This window comes from Mixophyes fleayi, chromosome 1, assembly GCF_038048845.1.
Source record: "Mixophyes fleayi isolate aMixFle1 chromosome 1, aMixFle1.hap1, whole genome shotgun sequence".
In the NCBI taxonomy this organism is placed as follows: Eukaryota; Metazoa; Chordata; class Amphibia; order Anura; family Limnodynastidae; genus Mixophyes; species Mixophyes fleayi.
Genome location: NC_134402.1, coordinates 230,713,772 through 230,739,336, shown reverse-complemented (window position 1 = coordinate 230,739,336; position 25,565 = coordinate 230,713,772). Strand labels below are relative to the sequence as shown.

Genomic DNA, 25,565 nt, shown 5'->3' with positions numbered 1-25,565 from the left:
AACCGGCTGGGCTTACTTTGCCACCGTCCCCTTTCGCTATTCCGAATACGCCTCTCCTGCCGCAGTAGGAGGAGCCTGCTGCACTACTGGGCTCCTTTTATGGTGTCAAGAACTATGATCCTTCTGGGTAATTATCACTGCTGGGGTACCCCCTTGCTGGTGTACCTGGGCTTGTATTTCGGACCTCTTACTATGGATCAGGGTTGCTGTGGATGAATCCCCCTGGCCTATCACAGTGACCAGAGCTGCAGGGTAGAAGGCAGAGCAGTGGAACTGGAAAAGCTGGGTCCAACCTCAGAAACAGACGGAGAACAGATTATATTTAGGGCCTAATCTGCAGGTTACAGGATTACAGCAATATTGAAGAAGTCAAGCATGGTCTTGAAGCAGAGTGATGTTTATTTGCTCTCACACTGGTTGAAGGTACCAGGTGATCAGGTCAGATGGAACATCAGAATGATACATTTCAGTGTACAAGACTTTTTATACTGATTTGGACACAGGCTATTTTTAAAATCAGGATGCAATGTATTTACACAAACATGGATTTACATGCATTTCAAAACTAACAATATTTACGCTTATCTGTGCTATTTTAAAACCTTGCTGTGATATCCTGCAGCTTACAGTGGACAGCAAGTTTAATTAAATTTTCCTATGACCCTCACACATGAAAAGGTCTAATTAGCATGAGATTAGCATGAGTCCTTCCAACTTTTGCAGAATACACATTTCCTCCAAAGAAAAGAATTGTAGAAACAGTTGTAAACCCCAATCAAGACATTTCCTTACACCAAGATATAAAAGAGGCTTTCAAACAAAGGCTTATTATATCGGATATATACATCAGAAATAAGGCATTTTCTCTAGTAAGGTTAAAACAGAAAAAAATAATTTTCTATCGTGGTCTCAGAAATAAAGATTTCCTATATGAAAATATACACAATATCAAAAATAAGTGCATTGGCAATTATAGAAATAAGTGCCCTGCACTATTTCTTTAAATAAATTTATACCAGAAGTTATTTATCAGTGATCCAGTCACAGTGGTGTCTTCAAAATTGTAGTGCTCTCTGCGCATAACACCCACCTTATCCCTCCTACCACACAAAGGACAGCTAAAAATAACATTTTTGTTCAGAAAAAGAATGTGCCCTATATATAAATGCTGTAACTTTGCTTGATAGTCATCCAATATATTGCTTTGTCCTCATTCCTGGGTGGCTTTCTTTGTTTAGCCTCATGAGCGTTTGCATTGCATGGGAACTATGACCAAGGAAGGAAGACTCCTATGAATGATGACAGAATAGTATACAGGATGACTCTCTAGCCGAATTCCCACAATCGCTAATAGAACCCACTGCTTTTCTGTGTTCTCCCAGAAGCGGCGGATTCATAGAAAACACCCATTGCTTTTATTCTTACAAATACACTAGGCACTATGTAAGTGAGAGTGTCGTTACCAAACTAATTGTACAGTCATAGGAATGCTTCTGGGAGATTAATCCAGCCTTTAAGCTGTTAGTTCAACACGTGGAATCATTATCTGTACAAATATTTAAAACATGTAATGGTTAAATTATGTACAGTCTAGTAGATAGGCTTTTAGTGCTGTATAATAATCTCTGTAATAAGACAAAAAGATTTGAGTACAAAGGGAATCTTTGCTTGGATACACATTAAATATATTATTCCCATATTGCTCAATAGAACACATTTGTTTTGATCCATAAAATTCTCCTTTTACATTTAAATTTTTCCCATGACATATACTGCTCTCTTATAGTCCCACATAACCTCTCTCTTACTGCTCTACAAAGTACCTTATTATAATTTCTTCTATTGCTTCATATCTCTTCATATAACTTTGAATATAACTGACTTTAGTTACTCTTTTATTCCTGCCGTTGCAATTTAATTCAGTCTTTTCTCCTGTGTGCTTCCCCATTCACTGATATGACAATGATTTCTCACACAGCTAGTAGTGAAAGGGTTCAGGACTAGTTTTAATTACATCAAGGATTTAGTGGATAGGGGAAAGCTATGGAAGAGAGGAGGTTTCAAAAGGGAGGGCAGATCCCAGCCTGTTTGGTCTCCAGCAGTTATATGATTGGGTAAGTGTAAGGGCGGTGCTTTGGTAGCTGTGGAGTCCTGGAGTGCAATGAGTCAGGAGCTGGAAGAGCTAAATGTGTATTGTACTCACAGTGACCTTAGCTGCTCATGTACTCATTATGTGTACTTTAGGTAAATGTGCAGTATCAGCAGTAACATGTGAATGAAGACTTCAATCTTTGTTATTTGTCGATAAATATCTGTTACTTGTATTTTGCAACAGGCCTTTTCTGTACATTTTTAATGATATTTTTATTTATGATAAAAGCTTAATAAATTATTTTTGACTATACGGTGGGTCTGTCTCTCATGCTAGCTTTTTTTATCCAGTTTTGTATTTAGTTGAATAAATCAATCCAATCCTGCCTATAGATTAGTCCAAAGAATTTTATTATGAAATCTTTGTTTTCGTTTTCACTGCACTTCTCATTTTTGTGCTCTTGTACCTAAGCTCATCTTATTATCTGGTGAAATTGAGCTCTGAACACTTGCTAGTAATAGTGACTTCACATAGTGTTGCCTGACCCTACTTTCCCACTGTTCAGTGCCTAACTTCATCTGTTTGGCAAAGTGATTGTAACAACAGGAGTTCTTGGGGTTCAATTCTAATATTTTCAAGGGGGTATTATCGTGCTTTCTAATACATTGCATGCAGAATTTCCATAAAAATTCTAAAACGATTTCCCTCACCAACTTCAGTTTTTTTTGTCATATCACTAAAATATATCCCACATGAATATGCCCAAAGTGTTTGCTGCACACTGTATTGATTGGATGAGATAAATTTCTGTTGCCAAGACAAGAAAAAAAAAAACATTAACATTTTTTGGTTATTTTGTGGTGAGCCTACTATGTAGTTTGGACCTGAGTGTTCTTCTCTATGAGTTCCCTATATTTTTGGGCAATGCAGATTCACAGAGTAGAAACATTCAGGAAGGTGTTCATTACCACAAAACATGCAAGTTATCTAAAGTGTAAGCTTTGATAGGACCATTTAATATTTAATTATCATGTATTCTGTTTTTTTTCTTTAATTTGCAGTTTGCCTGGCTTCATGTAAGCACCATGGCTGTACATCCGATGAGCGATGCTGCCACAGCGAGTGCCTTGGGAACTGTCTAGAGCCTAATGACCCATCTAAGTGCGTAGCATGCCGCAATTTCCTATTCCAAGGAAAATGTGTAGAGTCTTGCCCACCAGGCTCTTATAGTTTGGAGGGATGGCGTTGTATCAGCTTCAATGAATGCCAGGATTTACACAATGAGTGTCAAAATTCACAGGACAGTTCCTGCAGCCCATATGTCATTCACAAGGGTGAGTGTATACCGGAGTGCCCATCTGGATATACCACCAAATCCACCTCGTAAGTAGCCTTATATGCTTTAAAGATGACATTTCGTTTTTGGCTGGGATATCTGTTTACTGTATGTTTGACACTTTTGAATATCATAGAGAAATTGAGTACCAGGTGTAGTGAAAAGTGCAAGATATACAGAATAATCTGAGTCCAGTTAGGCGTTTGTTCATTTATGAAGTATATCTGTACCCCTATTCATGTTAATCAAAATCATTGTTTTGCTTTCAAAATTAATTTCCATGCATTATTTGTTTTACATTCTATATTTCAACCTTCTAATTTCTTTGAGCAAAATGGTGGTATTCCACTGAGCCTAGATCTAGCAACAGACTGGGTATGTTCAGAACACATTAACGTAGTATATCATCTTTCAATTGGCTACAATAACTTTACATCCATTGATGCATCCAAGTCCCCCAGTGTCCAGAACTACACTTTGGGTGAAAGTCCTGATATCTGTAGTAGCATTTGGAAATCTAGTGTGAGACTGTGAGAAATTTTCTTAAAGATTAAAACAGATGGACTATTATATTTGGTAGATAAATCATTCTGAAAATGTTCATCTGGTATATTAAGAATTAATTTCCAAATATTTAAACTGTGTTAGATCCTGCTATTCCTATGGTCAGAGCCAGAGGAGATGTATCTAGCCAGTGGGTATACTACTGATTTGTCCAATTTGCAGTTTATCTGAGGTATATACCAAATTTACCCAACAACTTTAATAAGGCTGCTAATGAAGGACCTGTGTCTGTAAAGTACAGAAGCTAGAAACGTTTTCAAATGTGGAGCCTGTGGAGCATAAGGGGCAGCAGTGGAAGAGGGCATCCCTGTCAAGTACTATGTTGCCAGATACATTGCACAGTCCAATACAAAAATGCTGCAAGATACCTGTGTGGCAGGATCACTATTAAATAGATTTTGGTAAAAATTTATTTAAAGGAAATAGCTCAGGGCGCATATTTATATAATTGCATAGGCACTTATTTTTGTTTATTGTAAGATAGGAAGTCGTTATCTCTGAGACCAGGGTAGAAAAGTTGGTCTTTTCTGTTTTTACCTTACTAAAGGATATGCCTTATTTCTGATGCATATATCTGATACAATAGGCCTTTGTGGATGGAGGTCTTGTGTGTATTGGGATGTATTTAGTATGGAAGTGTCATTGTTTAGGATTTGTAAGGTTGCTAGTGGAAACCTCCAATAAGGCATATGTGTAAGGAAGCCTGATAGCAGAAAGTGCTAACGAAGTTTTGTGATGAAGTGTCATGTCTGCTCTGGCCAAAGGCCCAGCAGGGGGTCATTACTGTGTGGCCTTTTGCCAGAGTGAATTTCATAGATAAGTGTAAATTTTGTTAGCCTTGAAATGCATGTAAATTCATGTTTGTGTCAATAGAGTATATCCTGTTTCTAAAAATAGACTATTTCTGAACTGTATAAAAGATGAGCTCTTTGAGCATGTAAGTGTTCTTCTGATTTTTCATTTGACCTGATCACAGCAAATAAACCATCTTGCTTCAAAGACCTGCTATAACTTTTCTACTCTGGTCTCGGAGATAACGACTTCCTATCTTACAATAAACAAAAAAAAGTGCCTATGCAATTATATAAATATGCGCCATTTTCCTTTTAAATAAGTTTTTACCAAAAGTTATATAATAGTGATTCAGTGACACCCTCCTACTGCGGCAAGAGGGCGCTTTTTGGATAACGAAAGGGAACGGTGGCAAAGTAAGCCCATCCGGTTCCCAGCAACAACAGACAGGGTGGCATAGACGGTCCATCCTGTCACAACCTATAACCAGCAGTTATACGACATGGTATTCCTGTTAATCTAAATGTGTAGAAATAGTCTCACACACTTTCAAAATGGTAGTAAAAAGTATAGATACAACAACCCAGGGGTACACCATCTTCAACGATATGTATTATAGCTAAATTAAATGAAAAATATAACACCACACATAATCTAATCAGATCATAATATGTATAGTGAAACAGTAAGTAAATGGATTTATCAATTCATGTCATTTTTACATAGGCTCCTGTATAAACAAGTTATAATGGGATCACAAGTAATTGTAACACATTGTGCCAATTAGAGAGTGTCTGTATGTTGCAAAATATTGAGATAATAACAGCAAGATCAGTAGATGTTTATTCACTTCCGCTCCCTAATATGGTAATGTCTGCTGCAGTCACAACTCCCTTAGATGCTGGATTCTCAAATGCAGATGTCTGGCTTACTGTAAAGTTCAGACTCTGAAGAACCTGCATTTTCTCAAATTAAACTTAAATATTTAGAATCTGAATTGAAATGAGTGAGTTCCACATGAAGCTGGAATTGGGTGCGCTTCTGTTATGTGGTGTTGCCCCAATCAATTCCTACCCTTCTCTAGTATCAACATAAATTTGACTAGTATCATATCACCAAAAGTCATCCTGCTGGAAATTCATCTTCTGTAATAAATCATTCCTGGTCCTTTTGAGGATCGCAGTAAATGAAGGATCTCCCAGTGGCGTCCAGAGTTTTATTCACGTGTAATAAGACAGCATCATCTAACGGAGCTGTGACTCTTCCCATATATGAAGCCATGAGAGCATGTATCTAGTGATACAGCTGTTTGTTTATCCCATACCTATGCTGCATCAAACACTTTCTAATTTGCACACAACGTTGTACTATCTAAAGTTCTTTATACAAGTTTTTGAAGAGAATATTTTAATTGGTAATTCCCAGTTTTGGCTACTTAGATTACTGATATAATTAGATTATGTGGCATTATATTTCTGATTTTTATTTAATCATGATAAATATAGTTGAAAAGGGGGCTTCTTTAGGTTATTTATAATTATATTTTTCATTATCATTTTAAGTGCGTTTATTGCAATATACCATTTTGTACATTAGGTTATTGTAAAATATAGAGAACTGCACAGTTTGGTTGCATTTATTTTGGTTGCATTTATTTTGGATTGTATAGCTAAAACCTATGTAAACTGAGATTAATTTCATAGTCATTTGCTGTCCTGATGATGCATTTATTGTAACCAATAGTCATAACATTTAATTTTTACTTCTATCTGCATCCAGGGCCGGATGGGACTAAAAATCAGCCCTGGCATTTGAAGCATACAGGCCCACCTCTGTTGATGAGCAGGAAAAAAACCAAGGGCGTAGCCACATTATGTTGGGGCGTGGTCAACATGGGGCATTGCTACATACATTATAATAAAATATTACATTTATCAGACCCTCTCCATCCACATCACGCCACTCCCCACCCCAGAAACACATTACAACACCCTAGTCCACTGTACTTATCTATGCATCTGATGCTGCTGACATCCATCAGGGTGGGAACTTCCTGTAGAGTGAGCAGGGAAGCTCTTAGGGCTAGATTTACTAAGCTGCGGGTTTGAAAAAGTGGGGATGTTGCCTATAGCAACCAATCAGATTCTAGCTTTCATTTATTTAGTACCTTCTACAAAATGACAGCTAGAATCTGATTGGCTGCTATAGGCAACATCCTCACTTTTTCAAACCTGCAGCTTAGTAAATCTAGCCCTTTGTCTCACAAGAGCTCCTCGGTGTGCTCTGCAGGCTGTGCCTTGTCCGGGGACTAGGAGCAACTATCAGATTCCTCCTGCTTTTCAGAGCTGGATTAAGGCTTGGGGAGCCCAGGGCACTTAAGACAGGGGGGCTGCTATGATGTAGTATGGTTATTAGACAAATTTTCAGCAAATACACAGACAATACTGTGAGCACTACTGTTAGGTGCACCCAGTTCTGCCTTCACAAGTAGTACAATGTGAAGCAGGGCATACCTCCCAACTGTCCTCGACAGTCACCCACTAAATTCAGGACAGTTGGCTGACTGTCCTAGTGTCTCCTACCTGTCTTGTCATTGTCACCACTTGTGGCTGCTGGTGTCTTTAGATCAGTTGCTGCTTGTCTGGATCCTGGAATGTTGGGGGCCCTATTTTTTTAAAAAAAAAAAAATGAAATTTAGAAAACTTCAAACAGCACCGCTGTTGAATCAATATAGCATCCACGTTTTAAAATTAGGCCTCACTCCAGCCCCAACATTAAAATAATAGGTTTATTTATTAAATTAGAATACTATTTCCCTCGCTACATACAGCCCCAGCAATAAATTAATAGTATTTACATTTCATAAATATACCTATTTCCTGCAACCATCACTGCCATTAAATTTATAGTCACATTATTAAAGTAATTCTATCGTTTTCAAATATGCATTGCCCAAGTGATTGTATTGCGTTTCCAACGCACAAAGTTATTTATTTTAGCAGATGTAAAAAGTTAACAGTTCAATACATGATTATTATATAATACAGTACAGTACAGCCAATACCAAAAGATACATACATACCGCTGTACTTGCATGTGCTTCGCTGCGCTCCCACAGGTACCAGTGCACAGTAGTTCACCCTTTAATACTGTGGTCAGAGAAGACTGAAGCTAGTGGGAGCGCAGCTATGATATATATACATTCAGTGTTACAGAGTGAACAATGCAGATGACGTGGCTTGCTTCTATAGGTCCAGACTTTGGGTAGGTCCAGGGTAAACAGGTCATAGGCTAGTTCAAACTAAAGAATCCAAAGGTGGGGATCATCTCTCCAGGGGATGTGCTCCTTTCTTCCCGCCAAGACTCCAGTTACAACTAATCTATTAGCATTTTATAGTCCGCATCATATTAAAGGTTTATTCCCTAACATCAATAACTAGAGTGTGCAATGTGTGATCTCTTCGCCGAATGCCCTGGACAGCTGCTGATGTATAGGGGATTAGAATGATATCAGACATGACACATTTCCTATAACCTGAACCTTAAATAACACTGAGGTGTACATAAAATCATAATATATAAACTAATAATAAACTAAATACTATCTGCTCATAAATCACTGTAGAATAGATTCAATATGAATATGAATTATATAAATAACTAAATGTTGTAATGCGAGTGTGTACGTGCGTATTTTACCGTGCGATCGCAGTATGCCACGTGTAGCGTGGCATACTGAGTGCAATCGACCAATAAAACAATATTAACCAATATACTTTCGTTCATCCAATTATACGACTTCGACAGTTCCACCCTTTGATAGTACAATAAACTATCACCTTAAAGATGTTATATGCAGGATCTCAGTACCACGTTTCATTGTTATGTAGTGCAAGTCCCCCTTGGTGTATGACCACGCTGTTTGTAGGTCTAAACAAGTTATCATAAGAGAGAGTCTTAATCCTCAAAACAACTTCTTCTTTTACTATAGACCGTACACTTCTGGAGCTTGGAGAAAAGCTTTTGTATGCCCTTCAATGGTGCAATAAAACACGTAATAAATTATTTGGAAATGTACAGAGTACAATAGAACATGTATCAGTTATACAGAATTCTCTACTACAGTTCTTCAAGTTTAACAGGTTCATCTGTCCAACGCATGTCTTTAAGCTCAGAATACATTTAAACACTTCATGTTCATCAATAGCATCATCCTATGTCTATCAATAATGCCATATATAATCTCCTTCAGCTTGCGTTAATATACACACTTCTAATAATGTCATCAGTTCTTTTCATCAACACTTGTGGGCAGGCTATTGTCTGTTCGTTCTTCCCAGTCTCCCAATACTCTGGTTTCTTTGTGCGTGAAATAGCGGTTGGCTTGCCAAACATTGGGAGACTCCAGATTAAGGGACCTAGGTGTCGTACTTTTCCCCTAGTGGCCTCCCACCCATAATTCGGGTACCTCAAGAATATTTAGTGGAAAGAGAACTAATCCTACTTTATATAATCACTGAGGCTCGTGAGAGCACGCCCAGCACTTTGTTTGGTCTAAAACCTTACCCTCCCAAGAATGATAATCATTCTCAAGGATGCCCGCTAAAGTCCGAATATTACTGGACTGGCATCACTGGATGTACCTCTATTCAACTATGGGGTCACCGTACTTACGGACGTAATGCTACTCAGACAATAGCCCCTCGCACTTTCTCCAAGCTCCAAGGTTTCCAAATTTTCCTTTACCCCTGAATTGAATAGAGTAATTGGCTGGACCGATTGTGCTACTAACTTCTCCTGTTGGCTCCTCTGCAGTGGGTGGAATGGGTACCAGTGTCTCTGCTACTCTTGGTGCTGGTAGCTTACACTTGGTACCTGTCTGTCAAATAACCTGAGCCTAAGAACTTACTGTTCCACAACTTACTCTCCCGGTCCAACATCCTGACAGTTAGTGTAACTTTTCAGGAAACAGTGTTTTGAACGTTCTCGGTTGCTGTCTCACTGTTTACTTTCTCTCTCAAGGTCTAAACTAGTCTCTCAGTTACAAATTCATCCCAAGAGGGGTCAAGAACATTTCAAAAGTCCACAGGTTAACAGGCAGCTCATTAATAGTGTGGAGGACTAGTGGCTAAAGCTATCAGCCACTTCAATCAAGTTCCAACTCTCATTCTATTCAATTCGTTCTAATTAGTACCGTTACTTTATGTTCACACTGGTTTGTGGCTAATCGAAAGCATGTAATTTGTTACCACTACTCATACGTTATAAATTTATCATCAATAACATGAATACCCCTATCACCTATTATAACTCTAGGGCTATCCCATTGAATAACAAAAGCTTTGAGTATGACATAGTAATACATTATTAGACACATTTCAATACACCTTTACCTAGACATATTTTATCGGTACACCAGTGTAAACTTGAGGATCCTGCAAGGTGGTAATTGGATGACGTGGATTTGTTTCACCTAGAGAAATTCTTCAGGTAACCCAAATCTCCATATATTAACTAATATGTGTATGTGTGCATGTGTGTGTGTTCACATTTTAAAACAATACAACAAAAAACAAAACATAGATTTGTCAGCTGTCGCATAAAACCCTGCTGGTCTATTTGACAGCTATGTTTGCCCTGGTGTGACAGCCATGTATAGTCGTGTGTGTAAGTGTGGGCTTTACTGGCAGCTACTTCAGTTGGTCACTGTGTCACTGTATAAAGTCCTCTATGTAGTGTCTTACTCATGTGCTGGTATTGCTATAAAGGATTTCTCAGTGTCACTCACCGGACCGTGAGTGCCTCTGCGCTGGTGCGTGGCTCCCTAGCCTTCCTGCCGGCACCTATCCTAAACCGCGGCCGTCCGCCATCCTAATGGTCTGCGCATGCGCAACTCCCAAGAACTCTTGTGACTGTTGCTTTAAATCCAAATTGGTTGATCAGGCAACTCCCTATTTAATGCACCTGTGTGCATTACCTCATTGCCTGATCTTGGAGTCTCATTCCCTGTGAGTCTCTGAAGGTGTTCCCTGTGTTCTACTAGTGTCTTCAGTTTCCTGCTGTTTCCTGATCTACTCATCACTGGTTTCCATACCCGCTACTATCTCCTGTGTACTACTAGTGTCTTCAGTTCCTGTGGATTCCCTGTGCTACTCATCGCTGGTTTCCATACCTGCTACAGTCTCCTGTTTCCTGCTTGTGTCCTCAGCTGGACTCTGATTACCGGATCTACTCACCTGTGGTTCCTACACTCGTCTCTGCCGTCCAGCGTCTCTGCAGTTCCTGCATCTCCCTGTGGACAGATTGTTCTACTGAATAGCGATATGCCTATCTGTTATTGACTTTCTACGTTTACTCTGCATATCCGCTAGGACAAGTTTTCACGCTCAACAGCGGTATCCATACCGGCTATAGACTGTTATTGTTACGCTGCATACCTGTTTGGAATTAACCGTACTACTCAGTCGTTATATGCATAACTGTGATTGACTATCCATTATTGGCCTGCATATCTGTGCTGAGCAAGTCTCTACCAAGCAGCGCCACACATACCGTTATATAGACTTTGTTGGATACGCTGCATACCTATTGGGATCAAGTTCCTCTGTGCTCTCAGTGTCTGCATCCTATTATCTGTGTATGCTTCCACTCATCAACACTTGTACACATCCTCACCTATTAAGCAGTGGTACAACTTGCTATACGCAGACCACTGACTTCCCCGCTACCTACCTGCACCTGGACAAGTCTCTTCACCATAAGCAGTGGTACAACTTGCTATACGCAGACCACTGACTTCCCCGCTACCTACCTGCACCTGGACAAGTCTCTTCACCATAAGCAGTGGTACAACTTGCTGTACGCAGACCACTGACTTCCCTGCTACCTCCCTGCATCTACTCACGTCCATCCTGATCTCCGTGTTCAAATCTGCCTTTCTATTATATCAGCTAGTCGCTGATTCTTTGACCAAAGATTGCTGCAAGTCACTGACTTTCCTATTGTTTATTGTCATTCTTTCTCCATCTGCTGTGATATTTGTTCCGCTAGTCACCCTGCTACCAGTGGACCGTTGTGTGAACTTCACTACACTGGTAAGCCCAGTCATCTGGTGAAATCCTGGGCAAGACTCCTAGTGCCCGTGACACTCAGTCACCTCAACGTCGCTCCCTAGACTAAAAAAATGCTGAAGACCAATGTATATCAATTGATTTTCCCTCTGCCAGCTCACATATCATTCTCAGTACCTCACATTCAGCTACTTGACTAAGTGAGAAAGGCAAAGGGGTCTATTTCTATAACACTTTCTTCAAATATAACAGTACCCAATACATGTCTGTCTAACAGTGAAAAAATATAAAACATGAAAGTTCTACATTTCCTAGGGTTTCACATTATGTCATATCTTGTGGCAAAAAATCCTACTCCAATGTTCTACACAGAGATGCATATCTGTATGTCTAACCTCCAGCAATCTCCTAACCACCCTTTTCGCATACATATAAAGGCACATTTTTGTACAGGAGGTACGAAACACACAAAAAAAAAAAGATATGCAATCTATAAAACATGAATCGTATTTCCACACAAAAAAAACTTTCTGCTTAACATTAGCAGCTTCTATACACATAACACCAAACCCCTGACTGTTTCTGTAACTCATGTCAATCTAGTGTGTATATCCCTTAGCTTGTCTTATGTAAAAAAAATGTCTTAGCCCCATTAATGAGACTGTGTCTATGTATTTTCGTATCTCTATACAAGAGCAGAGAGAGAGAGAGAGATACTAGCATAGATGTAAAGAATGAGAAATAAGAAAGCAATAAATAATAAGAATACAAAGATTTGAATACAGGGGTTTGAAAACAAACATACATGCAGAAAGGGAGATTTTACAACAAAAATGACAGCTGGATTGGACTCTATGGGAAAATGGCTGTATTCATTTCACTAATCCCCTTAGCTATTTGCTAAACTATGACCCCTCCCCATACTTGACCAGGGGGTCTTACATCAACAGTGCAATCCAGTGTCGTCCGTCATTTGTTCATTAAGAACTCGGTATCACATTAACTACATACCTTTGCAACAGACTTCCTGACTTATGACAGAGAAATGTAAAAAAATTAACTCTTGAGGACTCATCTGAGATACATAAAACGATATTTTGGAGCAAAGTACTTACACATACACTTCATTTACACATACAAGTACACATACTTCGTTTTTGGATAATGATTCCCAACTAAACAAATTATCATGAGTCACTGCAGCCTAAAGCAAAGAGTGTTCCAATGACCCATTGTTAATTTGTCTTTCAAGAGTAATTTTTCTATTTCTATATCCCACCCCTTAAGCACTAAGTCTATGTTTCCTTTGTCTACCCTTATCTGTGAAGAAAAGACAAGATAGTTATCTTTAAACAACAAACAAACAAAATATTTTCATTCTTTACCATCGGCCAGCGATCAGGAAAGCAAACATGTGACAACATAAAACAAACAAGCAAAATCAACAAAATATTACTTTTAAATCAGTTTCTTTCTAAACCTGCACAGTAATACTTACCATTGATTATTATTTGCCTTGCCTGGTTCTAATTTCCTAGCTTTCGCTCTAAGATTTTCTTTGCAATCTTTCCTCAAATGTCCCTTCTTAAGGCAGTTAAAACACTTCAAAGATTTCTGTTTCTTTCGTCCCTTATAGAGGTTTTTATAATTCTGAGGTTGTGAATGTAATCTTTCTAAAGCCTGGATACCCACCATCATTAGCCTATCACTCTGCGCTTTTTCCTTTTTACATATATTTTTATCATGTTCTACAGCATGCTCTCTAATTTCATTTACCGTGAGACCTCTCCAATTAGGAAAAGAGGTTTGTATCCAGGTCCTTAGATCCTCCCAGAGACCATCCATTAGTACTGCAACAGCTACCTCCCTATGATGTGGATTTTCCCTTATATCTGGTATCCCTGTGTACTTAATCATGGCCGCTAGACCCTAGAAAAATAGTCAGTTGTAATCTCACTACCTTTTTGTTTGATAGTGAAATTTTTTTCCCATTCCATTGTCACTGGAAAATATATGGCCAACTGTGTGATTATACGTCCAATATTGTCCTGATTGTCATCCTCGGTTAAGGATTTATCCTTCTCCAACCTACAATCCTTAATGAACTTTTGTATATCAGTATCGAGAGGAAAACAGGCTCTAACCAGCACTCGCCAATCTTTATTAGTAGGCTCATGTGCATTACCTAAATGTCTAATAAATTTCTGACACCTGGCCAAATCTTTTCTAGGATCAGGGAAATCAGACATAATTGTAAACAGTTCCGTCCTAGTCCATGGAAAATGCATTGCTACATGTTTTATGGGAACTACACCATCTCTGTCCGCCGTCCCATTGGAAACTGCTGTTGTGCGGACAGGATGCAGACTTACCTTGTCCGCATATGTTACTGGCATGGGCAATGGCTGAAATGACTGTGGGTACATCTTCTTCTTCTAAAACATTACTCAAGACATCATACAACTTACTCATTACATTTTTAACATTTTTGGTATTGGCTGTTCCAACCACCCCAACCGCATTTGGCGGCGAGGGCGCGCATGCGCTCAGTTCTCCACGCTTTGCAACGCTCACTTCCGTTGTGCACGCGATTTGCGCCACGCCTACTTCCGCTGAGCACGCACTCCCTTGCCACGTGTACCCATGTTGCCACAATTTTAAACAGTCATCATGTTTAAATCTCACTTTTGTTGATTTAATCAACCACAACTTCTCTTTAACATTATTCAGTACCTGTGAATTAAAACTACCTATGTTTGGGAAAGGTTTCACACACTCCCGGGTCATCTTGATCCATTTGTCGCAGTATGCCGTTGCATACGCACCGTATTTATTATACATAACATACTTTTCCGAACCAACCGGCCATTCATTAGGCAGCACACAACTGGCCATGACTTCTTGGCCCTGGATGATTTCAGCAGGTACGTTCCCTTATGCTTTTCCTGGTTTGAGTACTTTACCACTGTTAGCAACTGATATCAATCAAGAATATCAGCGGTTGCAGCGTATTTTCTCCCACATCTCCCAAGTCACAATCACGGCTGAACAAAATCAACCATGCGGTCCGATCGCACCGCTTACAGATACTAACTATCAGTAAGCTTTGCGATTACTATTGGGAAATGCCGCGAAAACCTGTTATTTTCGCTTCGAGTATACCTGCCATGTATACTCTGTGGTGTCTCATTATCCCCTGTTGTTTGTTACAACAGAACACCACACAAAGGTTTCTTTATATCCTGTTCACACCGAGAACAGAACGTTTGTTGTCAGGTCAAAGATACTAGTTATCAGTAAACATCGTAATTAGTATTGGCGCACATGTGCAAAACCCTATATTCCGTTTTCAGTATAATTTTATCTTTATGTATAACATTCACATACACACACACAACCTTTTGTTTTCTGTACAGAAAATAAATTTCCCAAACAATAGTAATATTTTTCAGAGGCTTTTAACAAGTGATTATACTATGCATGTATAACAACTATCAAAACGATTGTTTAACCACGTGGAAACATTACCGGAAGTACACATATGCATGGCAGGAAGTACACATACCCTAGGCAATGCAATACCCTTTAAAACGCAAAAACGACAATAAAAAGAAACATTTTTCTTTCTTGTCCCTAGATTCAAATTAGTGTTCCTTCAGATTATGCAACAACAGACATTCTGTTTCACAACACAGAGTGAACAACAGGTCTTGAACACATTGCGTTCTTTCCCGTATGAGACGCGTCCGTCAATCCACCCTTTGTTGAGAAACCGAAAACCGTAAGCATTGCATACCTGCCGATAACCTAAACTCCAAACTCAGAGCCCTCAAATTATTAAAGTAATTCTATCGTTTTCAAATAAGCATTGCCCAAGCAATTGTATTGTGTTTCCAACGCACAAAGTGATTTATTTTAGCAGATGTAAAAAGTTAACAGTTCAATACATGATTATTATATAGTACAGTGCAGCCAATACCAAAAGATACATACATACCGCTTCGCTGCGCTCCCACGGGTACCAGTGAACAATAGTTCACCCTTGAATACTGTGGTCAGAGAAGACTGAAGCTAGTGGGAGGGCAGCTATGCTATATATACATTCAGTGTTACAGAGTGAACAATGCAGATGATGTGGCTTGCATCTATAGGTCCAGACTTCGGGTGGGTCCAGGGTAAACAGGTCATAGGCTAGTTCAAACTAAAGAATCCAAAGGTGGGGGGTCATCTCTCCAGGGGATGTGCTCCTTTCTTCCCGCCAAGACTCCAGTTACAACTAGTCTATTAGCATTTTAAAGTCAGCATCATATTTAATGTTTATTCCCTAACATCAATAACTAGAGTATGCAATGTGCAATCTCTTCGCCGAATGCACCGGACAGCTGCTGATGTATAGGGGATTAGAATGATATCAGACATGACACATTTCCTATAACCTGAATCTTAAATAACATTGAGGTGTACATATAATCATAATATATAAACTAATAATAAACTAAATACTATCTGCTCATAAATCACTGTAGAATAGATTTAATATGAATATGAATTATATAAATAACTAAATGTTGTAATGCGAGTGTGTACGTGCGTATTTTACCGTGCGATCGCAGTATGCCACGTGTAGCAATCGACCAATAAAACAATATTAACCAATATACTTTCGTTCATCCAATTATACGACTTCGACAACATTTAATAAAGAGACCTCATTCTCCCCAAACTCACACCCACATTCAATAGCCCCAAACCACCCCATCTTAAATTAATAGTGCACACTATTATATTGCCCCACCATTACCCTGCAAACAAAATAGCACCCAACTACCTTTTATTCCCCCCCCCCCTTTTCTTCATCCCCCTGTGCCTTTTATTACCCTGCCTTCCTTCATCCCCCTGTGTCTCTCTACGTTTTTGCAGTCTTTTACTTACCTCTGTATGGCTTTCTTTCATCTTTATTTTCTTTTCTTCTCTTCTGTCTTCTTTCTTCCGTGCGCCGCTCCTCACTGAATGTCATTCAGTGCAAATGGAGGGGGGGAGATGGACGCCGGCGCCGCGATCATGTGAGTATTTGTATACTCACATGATCGCGGCGGCACCGGAGCTCCCCCTCCCCCCCCCCGCTGCGCAAATAAATAAAATGAAAGGTTAAAAAAAATAATTAGAGTGAGGGCGGGGGCGCCACAATCATGTGAGTATACAAATACTCATGATCTCTGCGCAGGGTACCGGACTGGCCCATACGGCCATCGCTAGTCACACTGCTTCTGAGCTTTAAAATATTCTCTTCACTGCATTGCAGCTTCCCTTGGAGAGATTTGCTGGTGTTATTGCTTCAATGCAGGCCTCTGGTCATAAAGCTATACATTTGATATGACTCATTATGGAAAATATATGCTACATTGAATTTTATTTAGTGCTATTATGATATGATATTATGACAGGTGAAGATTAGTTTGCCCAGAATGCCACTAGTAAGTGTATGCAGTGAGCAGTGTCAATATATTTAAATTATCATGAGATAAAATCTAAAAACAACAGCTCACCAAGAACAGAATAGCAAACCAATATAGAATGTTAAAATATAATTGAAAATACAATTATTGTAGATGATATTATTTATACGAAGTATAAATATAAAGCAAAAATCTCAGATCAATTGAAAGATGCCAGATATGTCAATGAAAGGGGAAGACAACATAGACATGATCAAAATACAGATTTTTGACATGCTGGTAATAGGTGAGACACATGTAACCAATGCCTAATGTGTAGCAATGAGATTATAATCAATGGTTAGTTGCATGGAATAGGTGTAGCCACCTGGAATGAATCATTGGGTGATTATATTAACAAATAAATTGTAACATTACCAAGGTTACTTATTGTGTTGTACATTTAGCAAAAATATTCAGATTGTATTAATATACACTTATCAAAGGTCCAAGTACCTGCGTCACTTCGTATGACAACTTCCCTTTTTCAAATTTATAAGTTTGATAGGTTTTTTTTTCATGTTCAATGTTTAATACTTAAGCTGTCAAAATCTGTTTCATATTTTAAACTATTTTCTCTTTCTTGTGGTTCCTACAGCCTGACCTGTGCACTGTGTGGAGGACCATGTCCTAAAGTCTGTACAGTCAATGATAAAGAGAAAGTTATAGATTCTGTCACATCTGCCCAAGAGCTCAGAGGTTGCACAGTGATCAGTGGAAATTTGGCTATCAACATCCGTGGAGGCAGTGAGTATTTTTTATGCATACTGATATTTATGTAAATGCAGGACTGCCACAGTAACGGATGTATTGCAAGACATGTGCTCCTACTGACATTTTGTATTCACAGTCTATTGCTGATGGATTTATTTGCTAATATGGTGTAACTGTGCTTTTATATAAAAAAATAAAGCACTGATGATATGGTCATGAGTACATATATATGATGAGTAAGAATAGCATTTCCACCTAGATACTACCCCTAGTACTATTTGTCTCCCAAAAGCATGCTCTTACTATCTCTCCAATTTAGATTGCTTTGGGCTCAGGAGGCTTATATATTGGTCACTCTGCTCTCTTTTGGTTTCTGCAGAAATGTACGGTGTCTGGAGCTATTGCAGAAACCTATACTAAGTGATGTGCTCATTTCCTGTTTTCAAAAGATCCAAGAGTATTATTTCCTTGGAAGAAAATATTGCATCACATGCAACTGAAGAAATATTGAACCAGAAGTGATTCATTACTTTTATTAAAGGCCTTTCACTTGCAGATCTATTCTGTCATACAGAAACAAAAGTGTGAAAATTTTAGTAAAGTGGCTGTAACAATTATGTAGCAATGTAAGTAATGAAATATGGAGTGCTTGCCTTACTCTAGATTAGCGCTGACCGGCCGGTGGTGCGGAGTCTAACGAACCCCCTGGTGTTCACCAAGAACCGCCGCAATGTGGGATGGGCTTTGCTGCGGAGGATCGCAGGTCGCGGTCCACTGGTCTGCCTCTAGAGGTAAGGATTAGGAGGTAGCCCACGATAACACTGGAACTGGAAGGTAGGGTCAGGATGGCCGAGGTCTGGTACACTTGGAATGGAGATGAATACGTTGTCAGCAAGCCTGGGTCTGTACACTTGGAGTGGAGACAATACATAGTCAGCAAGCCGGAGTCTGGTACACTTGGAGTGGAGATAATACGTAGTCAGCAAGCCGGGGTCTGTTACACTTGGAATGGAGATAATACGTAGTCAGCAAGCCGGGGTCTGGTACACTTGGAATGGAGAGGAATATATTGTCAGCAAGCCGGGGTCTGGTACACTTGGAATGGAGAGGAATACGTTGTCAGCAAGCCTGGGTCTGGTACACGAGGAGTTAATGTCTGAAAAGCCTGTAAGGAGCTGGTGCATGGGAGACACAGGAGAAGCACCTAGTCAGGGTACATAGGAAGTTGCTCTGACGCTGCCCAGGCGTCAGAGCAGGACTTTAGTAGTTTACAGGTTTGAATTCCCCGCCCCGTCTGTCATGTGACAGCGCCGCCGCGACCCAGAAGGAAGAGAGGATCGCGGCGCTGGAGCGAGGACAGGTGAGTTGTAACAGTGGCTTTGTGTTCTAGTGTTCAGCACATTGCTTTTGTTACCCAAGTCTCACAAATCCAGAAGCTTCTGCAAAGTAGTTGTTTTTTGACGGGAATTAACTAGCCGTTGGGCTTACCTATCCACCCGGTCTGTTGGGGTTGAAGGATGGGTTGCTTTTTCACTGTTAGTAATCGACTGTCACTGACCACTACTACTGGTATCACCTGCCACCAGTCATTCGACGACTTTCGAATGCTAACTCCACAACAGTTGTAGGAGTTTTTGGCTCCTTCACTGGCACCTAGAAACGCTTACTTCTGGGTAGCTGATCTAGCTGATGCAGCGAATCTTTGCTGTGGGCTGCCTGGTACCTCCAGACCGCTGACTATGGATCAGGACTGCAAAGTAGTGGACAGAGCGTAACACATAGACGCTGGGTTCAACACAGGACAGCCGAGGAACTGATTATAGAGTGTAAGCTCCTATCTGTTGGTCACAGAATACATTAGGCAATAGGTGTCGGGCAGAATCTTGAAGCAGTGATGTTTATTTGCTCAAGAGGTCCTTACAAGGACCATTACACACTAGTTTGAGGTACTCATAATTATCCAGAAGTACAGATGTATAATACATTACATGGTCAAACAGAGCTCTTTATATACTGTTTGTGACACACATGTTGGTAGGTGGTAAATCGGCCCCCATTCCTACCTGGCATCACAAAGTCTGAGTTATTACATTCAATGATTAGCATCAGGATGTAATATGTTCTCTAAAGTTGGTTGTAACTGCAATTTAAATTTAACAAAATTGACATCAATCTGTGATTTCTGAATTACTTACTGTTATGTTTCCTTTCTCTTTAAGACACAGGATGAAAGTCTAACTGTAATGGAATAAATTATGGTACAAATATAAGTTGGATAAAATATTAATGTATATGTATGTGTTTAAAGTATATTAGGTCAATTGTCTCTTTCTCTATTCTGTGCAATGGGTTAATTCTTTTTGTATATGTTATACTATACAAGGAGCCTGTTTTTCTATAGGATGTTCAAATTGATACCAGATGTGGTGCTATGTGGACAAAGAACTAAAGGATGTGAAATCACATATGCCTCTTGACCTCTTAGCCATTGGATTTGCTGTTCAATGAACTGATTGTAAAAAGCATATATAACTGACTTTGTCCTCATAAGGTATATTATTTTAAAGTATGTGAACTGATTAGTGACATATGTTAAGAGGGGTGTGGTTATTTGAACATAAACCTGTGATCTTACATAGAGAAAACTAGTCTGTATCAGTGTGTTGAATACAGGCCAATGTATTATGAAAGAATAAAGAGAACTTTGCTTTTTCTACACTTACTATTTTTGAATACTTTCTACTTCAACATTTTTGGAGGCCCCACTGATATCCATCTGTAAATAGCATTCAGCCAACAATTCTAGAAGAGGGGAGACAAATTATATACTCAACTGTGGCCACAAAGGTAATATTTTTTTATCTTCTGATTATATACTTCTGTCTCCCACTCTCTGGGTTTGCTGAAAGGGTATTTATAGTTCTCTCTGTAAGTGTGAAATTGCAAACTTATTTTTAATTGTTTGTCTATATGTTTGTATATATGTATAAGTATAGATTTGGAACCAATTAGAATTTCCATTTGCTGCTCATTACTCAGAGACTGTTTTACCTTGTTAACCATAGTACGAATAGTTGCATATATGTGAGTGTGAAAGGGCTTTCTTCACGAGGCCAGACTCTGGTTAGTACTGAATTCAAGTATCACTTCTGGTTAACGGTTGAAGGAGGTAAAAAATAGTTCCAAGTCACAAAAAAGTACACTATAAGGCCTTAGATAGCAGTGCGTGTAACATGTGTGTGATAAGACCAGCATTTATCTGACGAGATAAAGTGTAGTATCCCTAATAACGGTTGAAGCCGGTAAACAGGGAGTTGCATATTAATAGTGGTTGTAGCCCTATTACCATAACGCACATTGACTGGAGTATAAAAACAATAAGCTGCGTCATGGGAGGATATGCAACCACACAGGAAAAGCTTAATAGGTTGGACATTTCCGCTGGTTTTCCAATAGCTGTTATGTTCCATAAATATGGAAAAAAGTCTGTTCAATATGTGCATAAATGGTTAACAAGGTGTCCTGAATTTACAGAAAAAGAAATTTTGATTTAAATGTCTTAAGAAGAAATAGGAAAAGGTGTTTCTAAAAGTAAAGAAGTGCAAGCTTTGCAATTATGTTTAAATGAGGCTACAATTCCGCCTCCATATATTGATCAATATATGCCAGTTAAAACTCCTAGTGCACCAGGAGAGCAGGATGACCCAATATCTGATTTGTTACCTATTGTAATGGGAGCACAAAGAAGGATGTATCCATAAATACCTCTCCATGTGGATCATCAAATAGATATACCACAGGGAGATAAAATTGTGGATAAAACAAAAAGGGGTGATGAAATTGTTGTAAGGTCTGATGAGCATCAAATATTTGATGAGGACAGTGAAGAAGTAAGGGGAGCAGTAGGAGGTCTGGTTACAGAGGTTAAAAAGCCCCTTATGGGTAAAGATTATGCAAATATATCTGTAGACAACATTTCCAGTATTCCAAGATGTGGTAAATCCTCTGAGGTCCGCATGCTTCCCTTAAAAACTATAACTACAGACCAGGGAGCTGAGTGGGTAGCTCATGTCCCTTGGACACGAACTGAATTGAATTCAATTGTTACGGAATGTAAAGATTATAGAACTAAACCTGCAGAGGTAATGATGAAATTGCAGAGATTATACAAAACACATAGTCCCACATTTTGAGATATATTGCAATTGTTTCATGCTCTCTTAACCTCAGATGAACTGATGAACTTACTACTTTAAATATCCACTGTAAGTGGAATGAGGCTAATTTTCAAACCTCTAGAAATGATGCAAGAGCTGAAATTGATACACAGTGGGAATTTGCAATAGCAAAGTTTAAAGAAATGTTTACCCTCAAAGTAGATTCGTCCAAAGTTTTTTTGATTAAACTGGGTGCAACTGAAGGGGTAAGAGAATATAGTGCTAGATTCAAAAGGGAAGTTGTAAATTATTCAGGCGTTTCTGATGTGTTTGCAAAAGCGGATTTTAAAAGTATTTTGACTAGTACTTTTTGTGAAAGGGTTGAAAAATAATTTAAAAGTCAGAGTGCAAATTCATGACCCTCTCTGGGCTGTAAAAGATATTGATGCTTTAGCTGCAATTGCTGCATATCATGAGGATAATATGGTAATTAAAAAATTGCAAGCAGAAACAAAATTGATGAATTTGCAAATGCAAGCAGCTAGACCCATTATTAAGGAGGCTGAACCTAAAGCAAGGGTTAATGTATATCCCGATAGAAGTAACAGATCACAAGTGATTTGCTATAATTGCCAGGAGAGGGGACAATTTGCTAAGTATTGCAAGAAGCCTAGAAAGCAAAGAGACAATCAGGGGAGGCCAGATCAAATAACCACTTCTCAAGAGAATATTGATTGACGGTCTCCAGCAGCACATCTGTCTAGTATTAAGAACGGATGTAAAGGACCCCATTGTAAACATGACAGTTAATGGTAATAAGCATGAATTTCTGATTGATACAGGAGCTGCAAGATCAGTATTAAAAAATTTAATTTAATTGCCAATTACTGACAGAATTGTAAATGCTATAGGAGTCGCTGGTCACATAATTTCTTTAAAAGAAACAGAGCTAGTCCTATCACAGATAAACATTCTTTTTTATTGGCAGCAAATGCTCCTTCTAATTTATTGGGTAGAGATTTGTTGTGTAAATTATGGTGTTCACTATATTGTACTCCGGATGGAGTGTTTTTAGACATACCTGAGAGAAATAGACATGAAGTGCAGATAGCTCAGGACATGGTAATATGCCTTATCACGTCACATATGACATATGACATTCAGCCTGTATGGTGCTACCAACCAGGGCTAAATAAAACGGTAGATGACATGTTAGAAAATGTACCTAGTCAGTTGTGGACTACGGATTTAAATGAGACTGGGAAAATGAAGATTAGTCCAATCTATGTTAAATTGAAACCAAATGTAAGACTTCCCTCAATACATCAATACCCATTGAGGCCAGAAGCTGAACAGGGTATTTTTCCTGTAATATAATCATTATTACAGCAAGGAGTTTTGATTAAAACACAAAGTTTTTGTAATTCTCCTATATATCCCATAAAGTAGCGCGGTTGGTGGAGTTTTAGGCTAGTTCAAGACCTACGGGCTATTAATGCGATAGTTGAACCCCTACATCCTGATGTTCCAAATCCTGTAACTATTCTTATGCAAATACCAGCAGAAGCCCAGGTTTTTTCAGTGATTGATTTAATTTCTTATCAGGGTCAACAGTATACTTGGACTAGAATTCCCCAGGTTTTTGTGAACAGTGGTACTATGTTCAGCCAAGCCTTAGCAGCTGATTTAAAGACACTGAGGGCTAGATTTACTAAGCCGCGGGTTTGAAAAAGTGGGGATGTTGCCTATAGCAACCAATCAGATTCTAGCTGTCATTTTGTAGAAGGTACTAAATAAATGAAAGCTAGAATCTGATTGGTTGCTATAGGCAACATCCCCACTTTTTCAAACCCGCAGCTTAGTAAATCTAGCCCTGAGATTTTTACAACAAAGTACGCTTGTTCAGTATGTTGTTGATTTGTTATGTTCCGGAATTTTTGAAGCATCACTTACAGACACTGGTGAATTGTTAACTCATTTGGCATATTCAGGACACAAAGTGTCACAGGGTAAAATGCAGATGTGCAGTCCACAGATCCTGTACATAGGACACTGTTTAACTAAAGCAGGGTTGTCCAACCCGCGGCCCGCGGCCAGCATGCGGCCCAGCACGCCTGTAAATGTGGCCCAGAAAGAGTTTTGGTTGTGGCAAGGGGGCAGCGCTGTTAATGGGAAAAAAAAATCCTGCAAAAAAAAAAAAGAGAAAAGAAAATACTTACCTTGCGGTCACGCGGTCACATCAGCTGGTACTCCGGCTTCCTCCCTTGTCTCCTCCTCTGTGCGGTGCTCGCAGTGAATGTCATCACACCCAACATCCATTGCGGAGCGCAGCACAGAGGAGACACCCGCGTGAGAAGAACAATCAGCAGCACAGAATTGGAGAAAAGAAGAGAAGAGGACAGAGAACAAGCCGATTAAAAGGTAAGTTAAGGGGGATTTTTTCATTATTTCAAGGGACGCTGACAAGTGAATAAAAGTCACCTGGTCCTGGAGTATCATGGACCTTATCTCCCTGCTACATACTTCTACTTGTAATACTAATGGGGCATTATATATTATTCTCTTTGGCCCATTATAAGTTGTTATCCCTTAACTAACATAGTGGAGTATTTATCAAAACAGGTGACAATTTGGGGTCACAGTGGTGTATATGTCAGGTACCGCAGGCCTGGTCAGGGCACCTTGATATACAATGCCTGGCTTAAATGCACTTTATTGATATTGCATCGAAACAATACAAAAAGTGATTATAGTATAATAACTAGAGGATTTTTTGAACAGGGCGATTGAAAGGTAAGTATAGGGGGATTTGGAAAAAAGTTATATATATATATATATATATATATATATATATATATATATATATATACCGTATATACTCGAGTATAAGTCGACCCGAATATAAGCCGAGGCACCTAATTTTACCACATAAAACTGGGAAAACTTATTGACTCGAGTATAAGCCTAGGTTTAAAACAGCGCTAATTTACAGATACAGCGCTGAGAGTTAATCACCCAAGTGTGTTGTAATTGAACAATTCCAACAGAGATAATCACATGAATGATCTCTTGAAAATGACATAAAATTTATTCAAACATATAGAACATAACAATAAACCACAATACTGAATGCATCAAGGACTTGAATGAAATGGGGTCTGTCATAGGTGATTGACACGACATGAACCATATATGGAGAGATGATGGAAAGATAGCACTGCCTAATAACAATGATGACATGAGTGAAATTGAGACTGACTTCAATTTGATCCAACGATGTAAAGGATCTATATATTATGCCCAATGATAGGTCTGTATAGCTGGGCAGTATATGGTGGACTAATA

The 25,565-nt window shown here is 39.0% G+C and overlaps 1 protein-coding gene across 1 annotated transcript in view; it reads left to right on the top strand.

Annotated features, from left to right (window-relative positions):
- LOC142151386 (insulin receptor-like) overlaps nucleotides 1-25,565 on the top strand; it is a 151,557-nt gene that overhangs the window by 71,633 nt on the left and 54,359 nt on the right. The window contains exons 3-4 of the mRNA XM_075206980.1: nucleotides 3,154-3,475; nucleotides 17,948-18,096. Coding sequence (XP_075063081.1) covers nucleotides 3,154-3,475; nucleotides 17,948-18,096 — 471 coding nt within the window. The remainder of the gene's footprint in view (nucleotides 1-3,153; nucleotides 3,476-17,947; nucleotides 18,097-25,565) is intronic.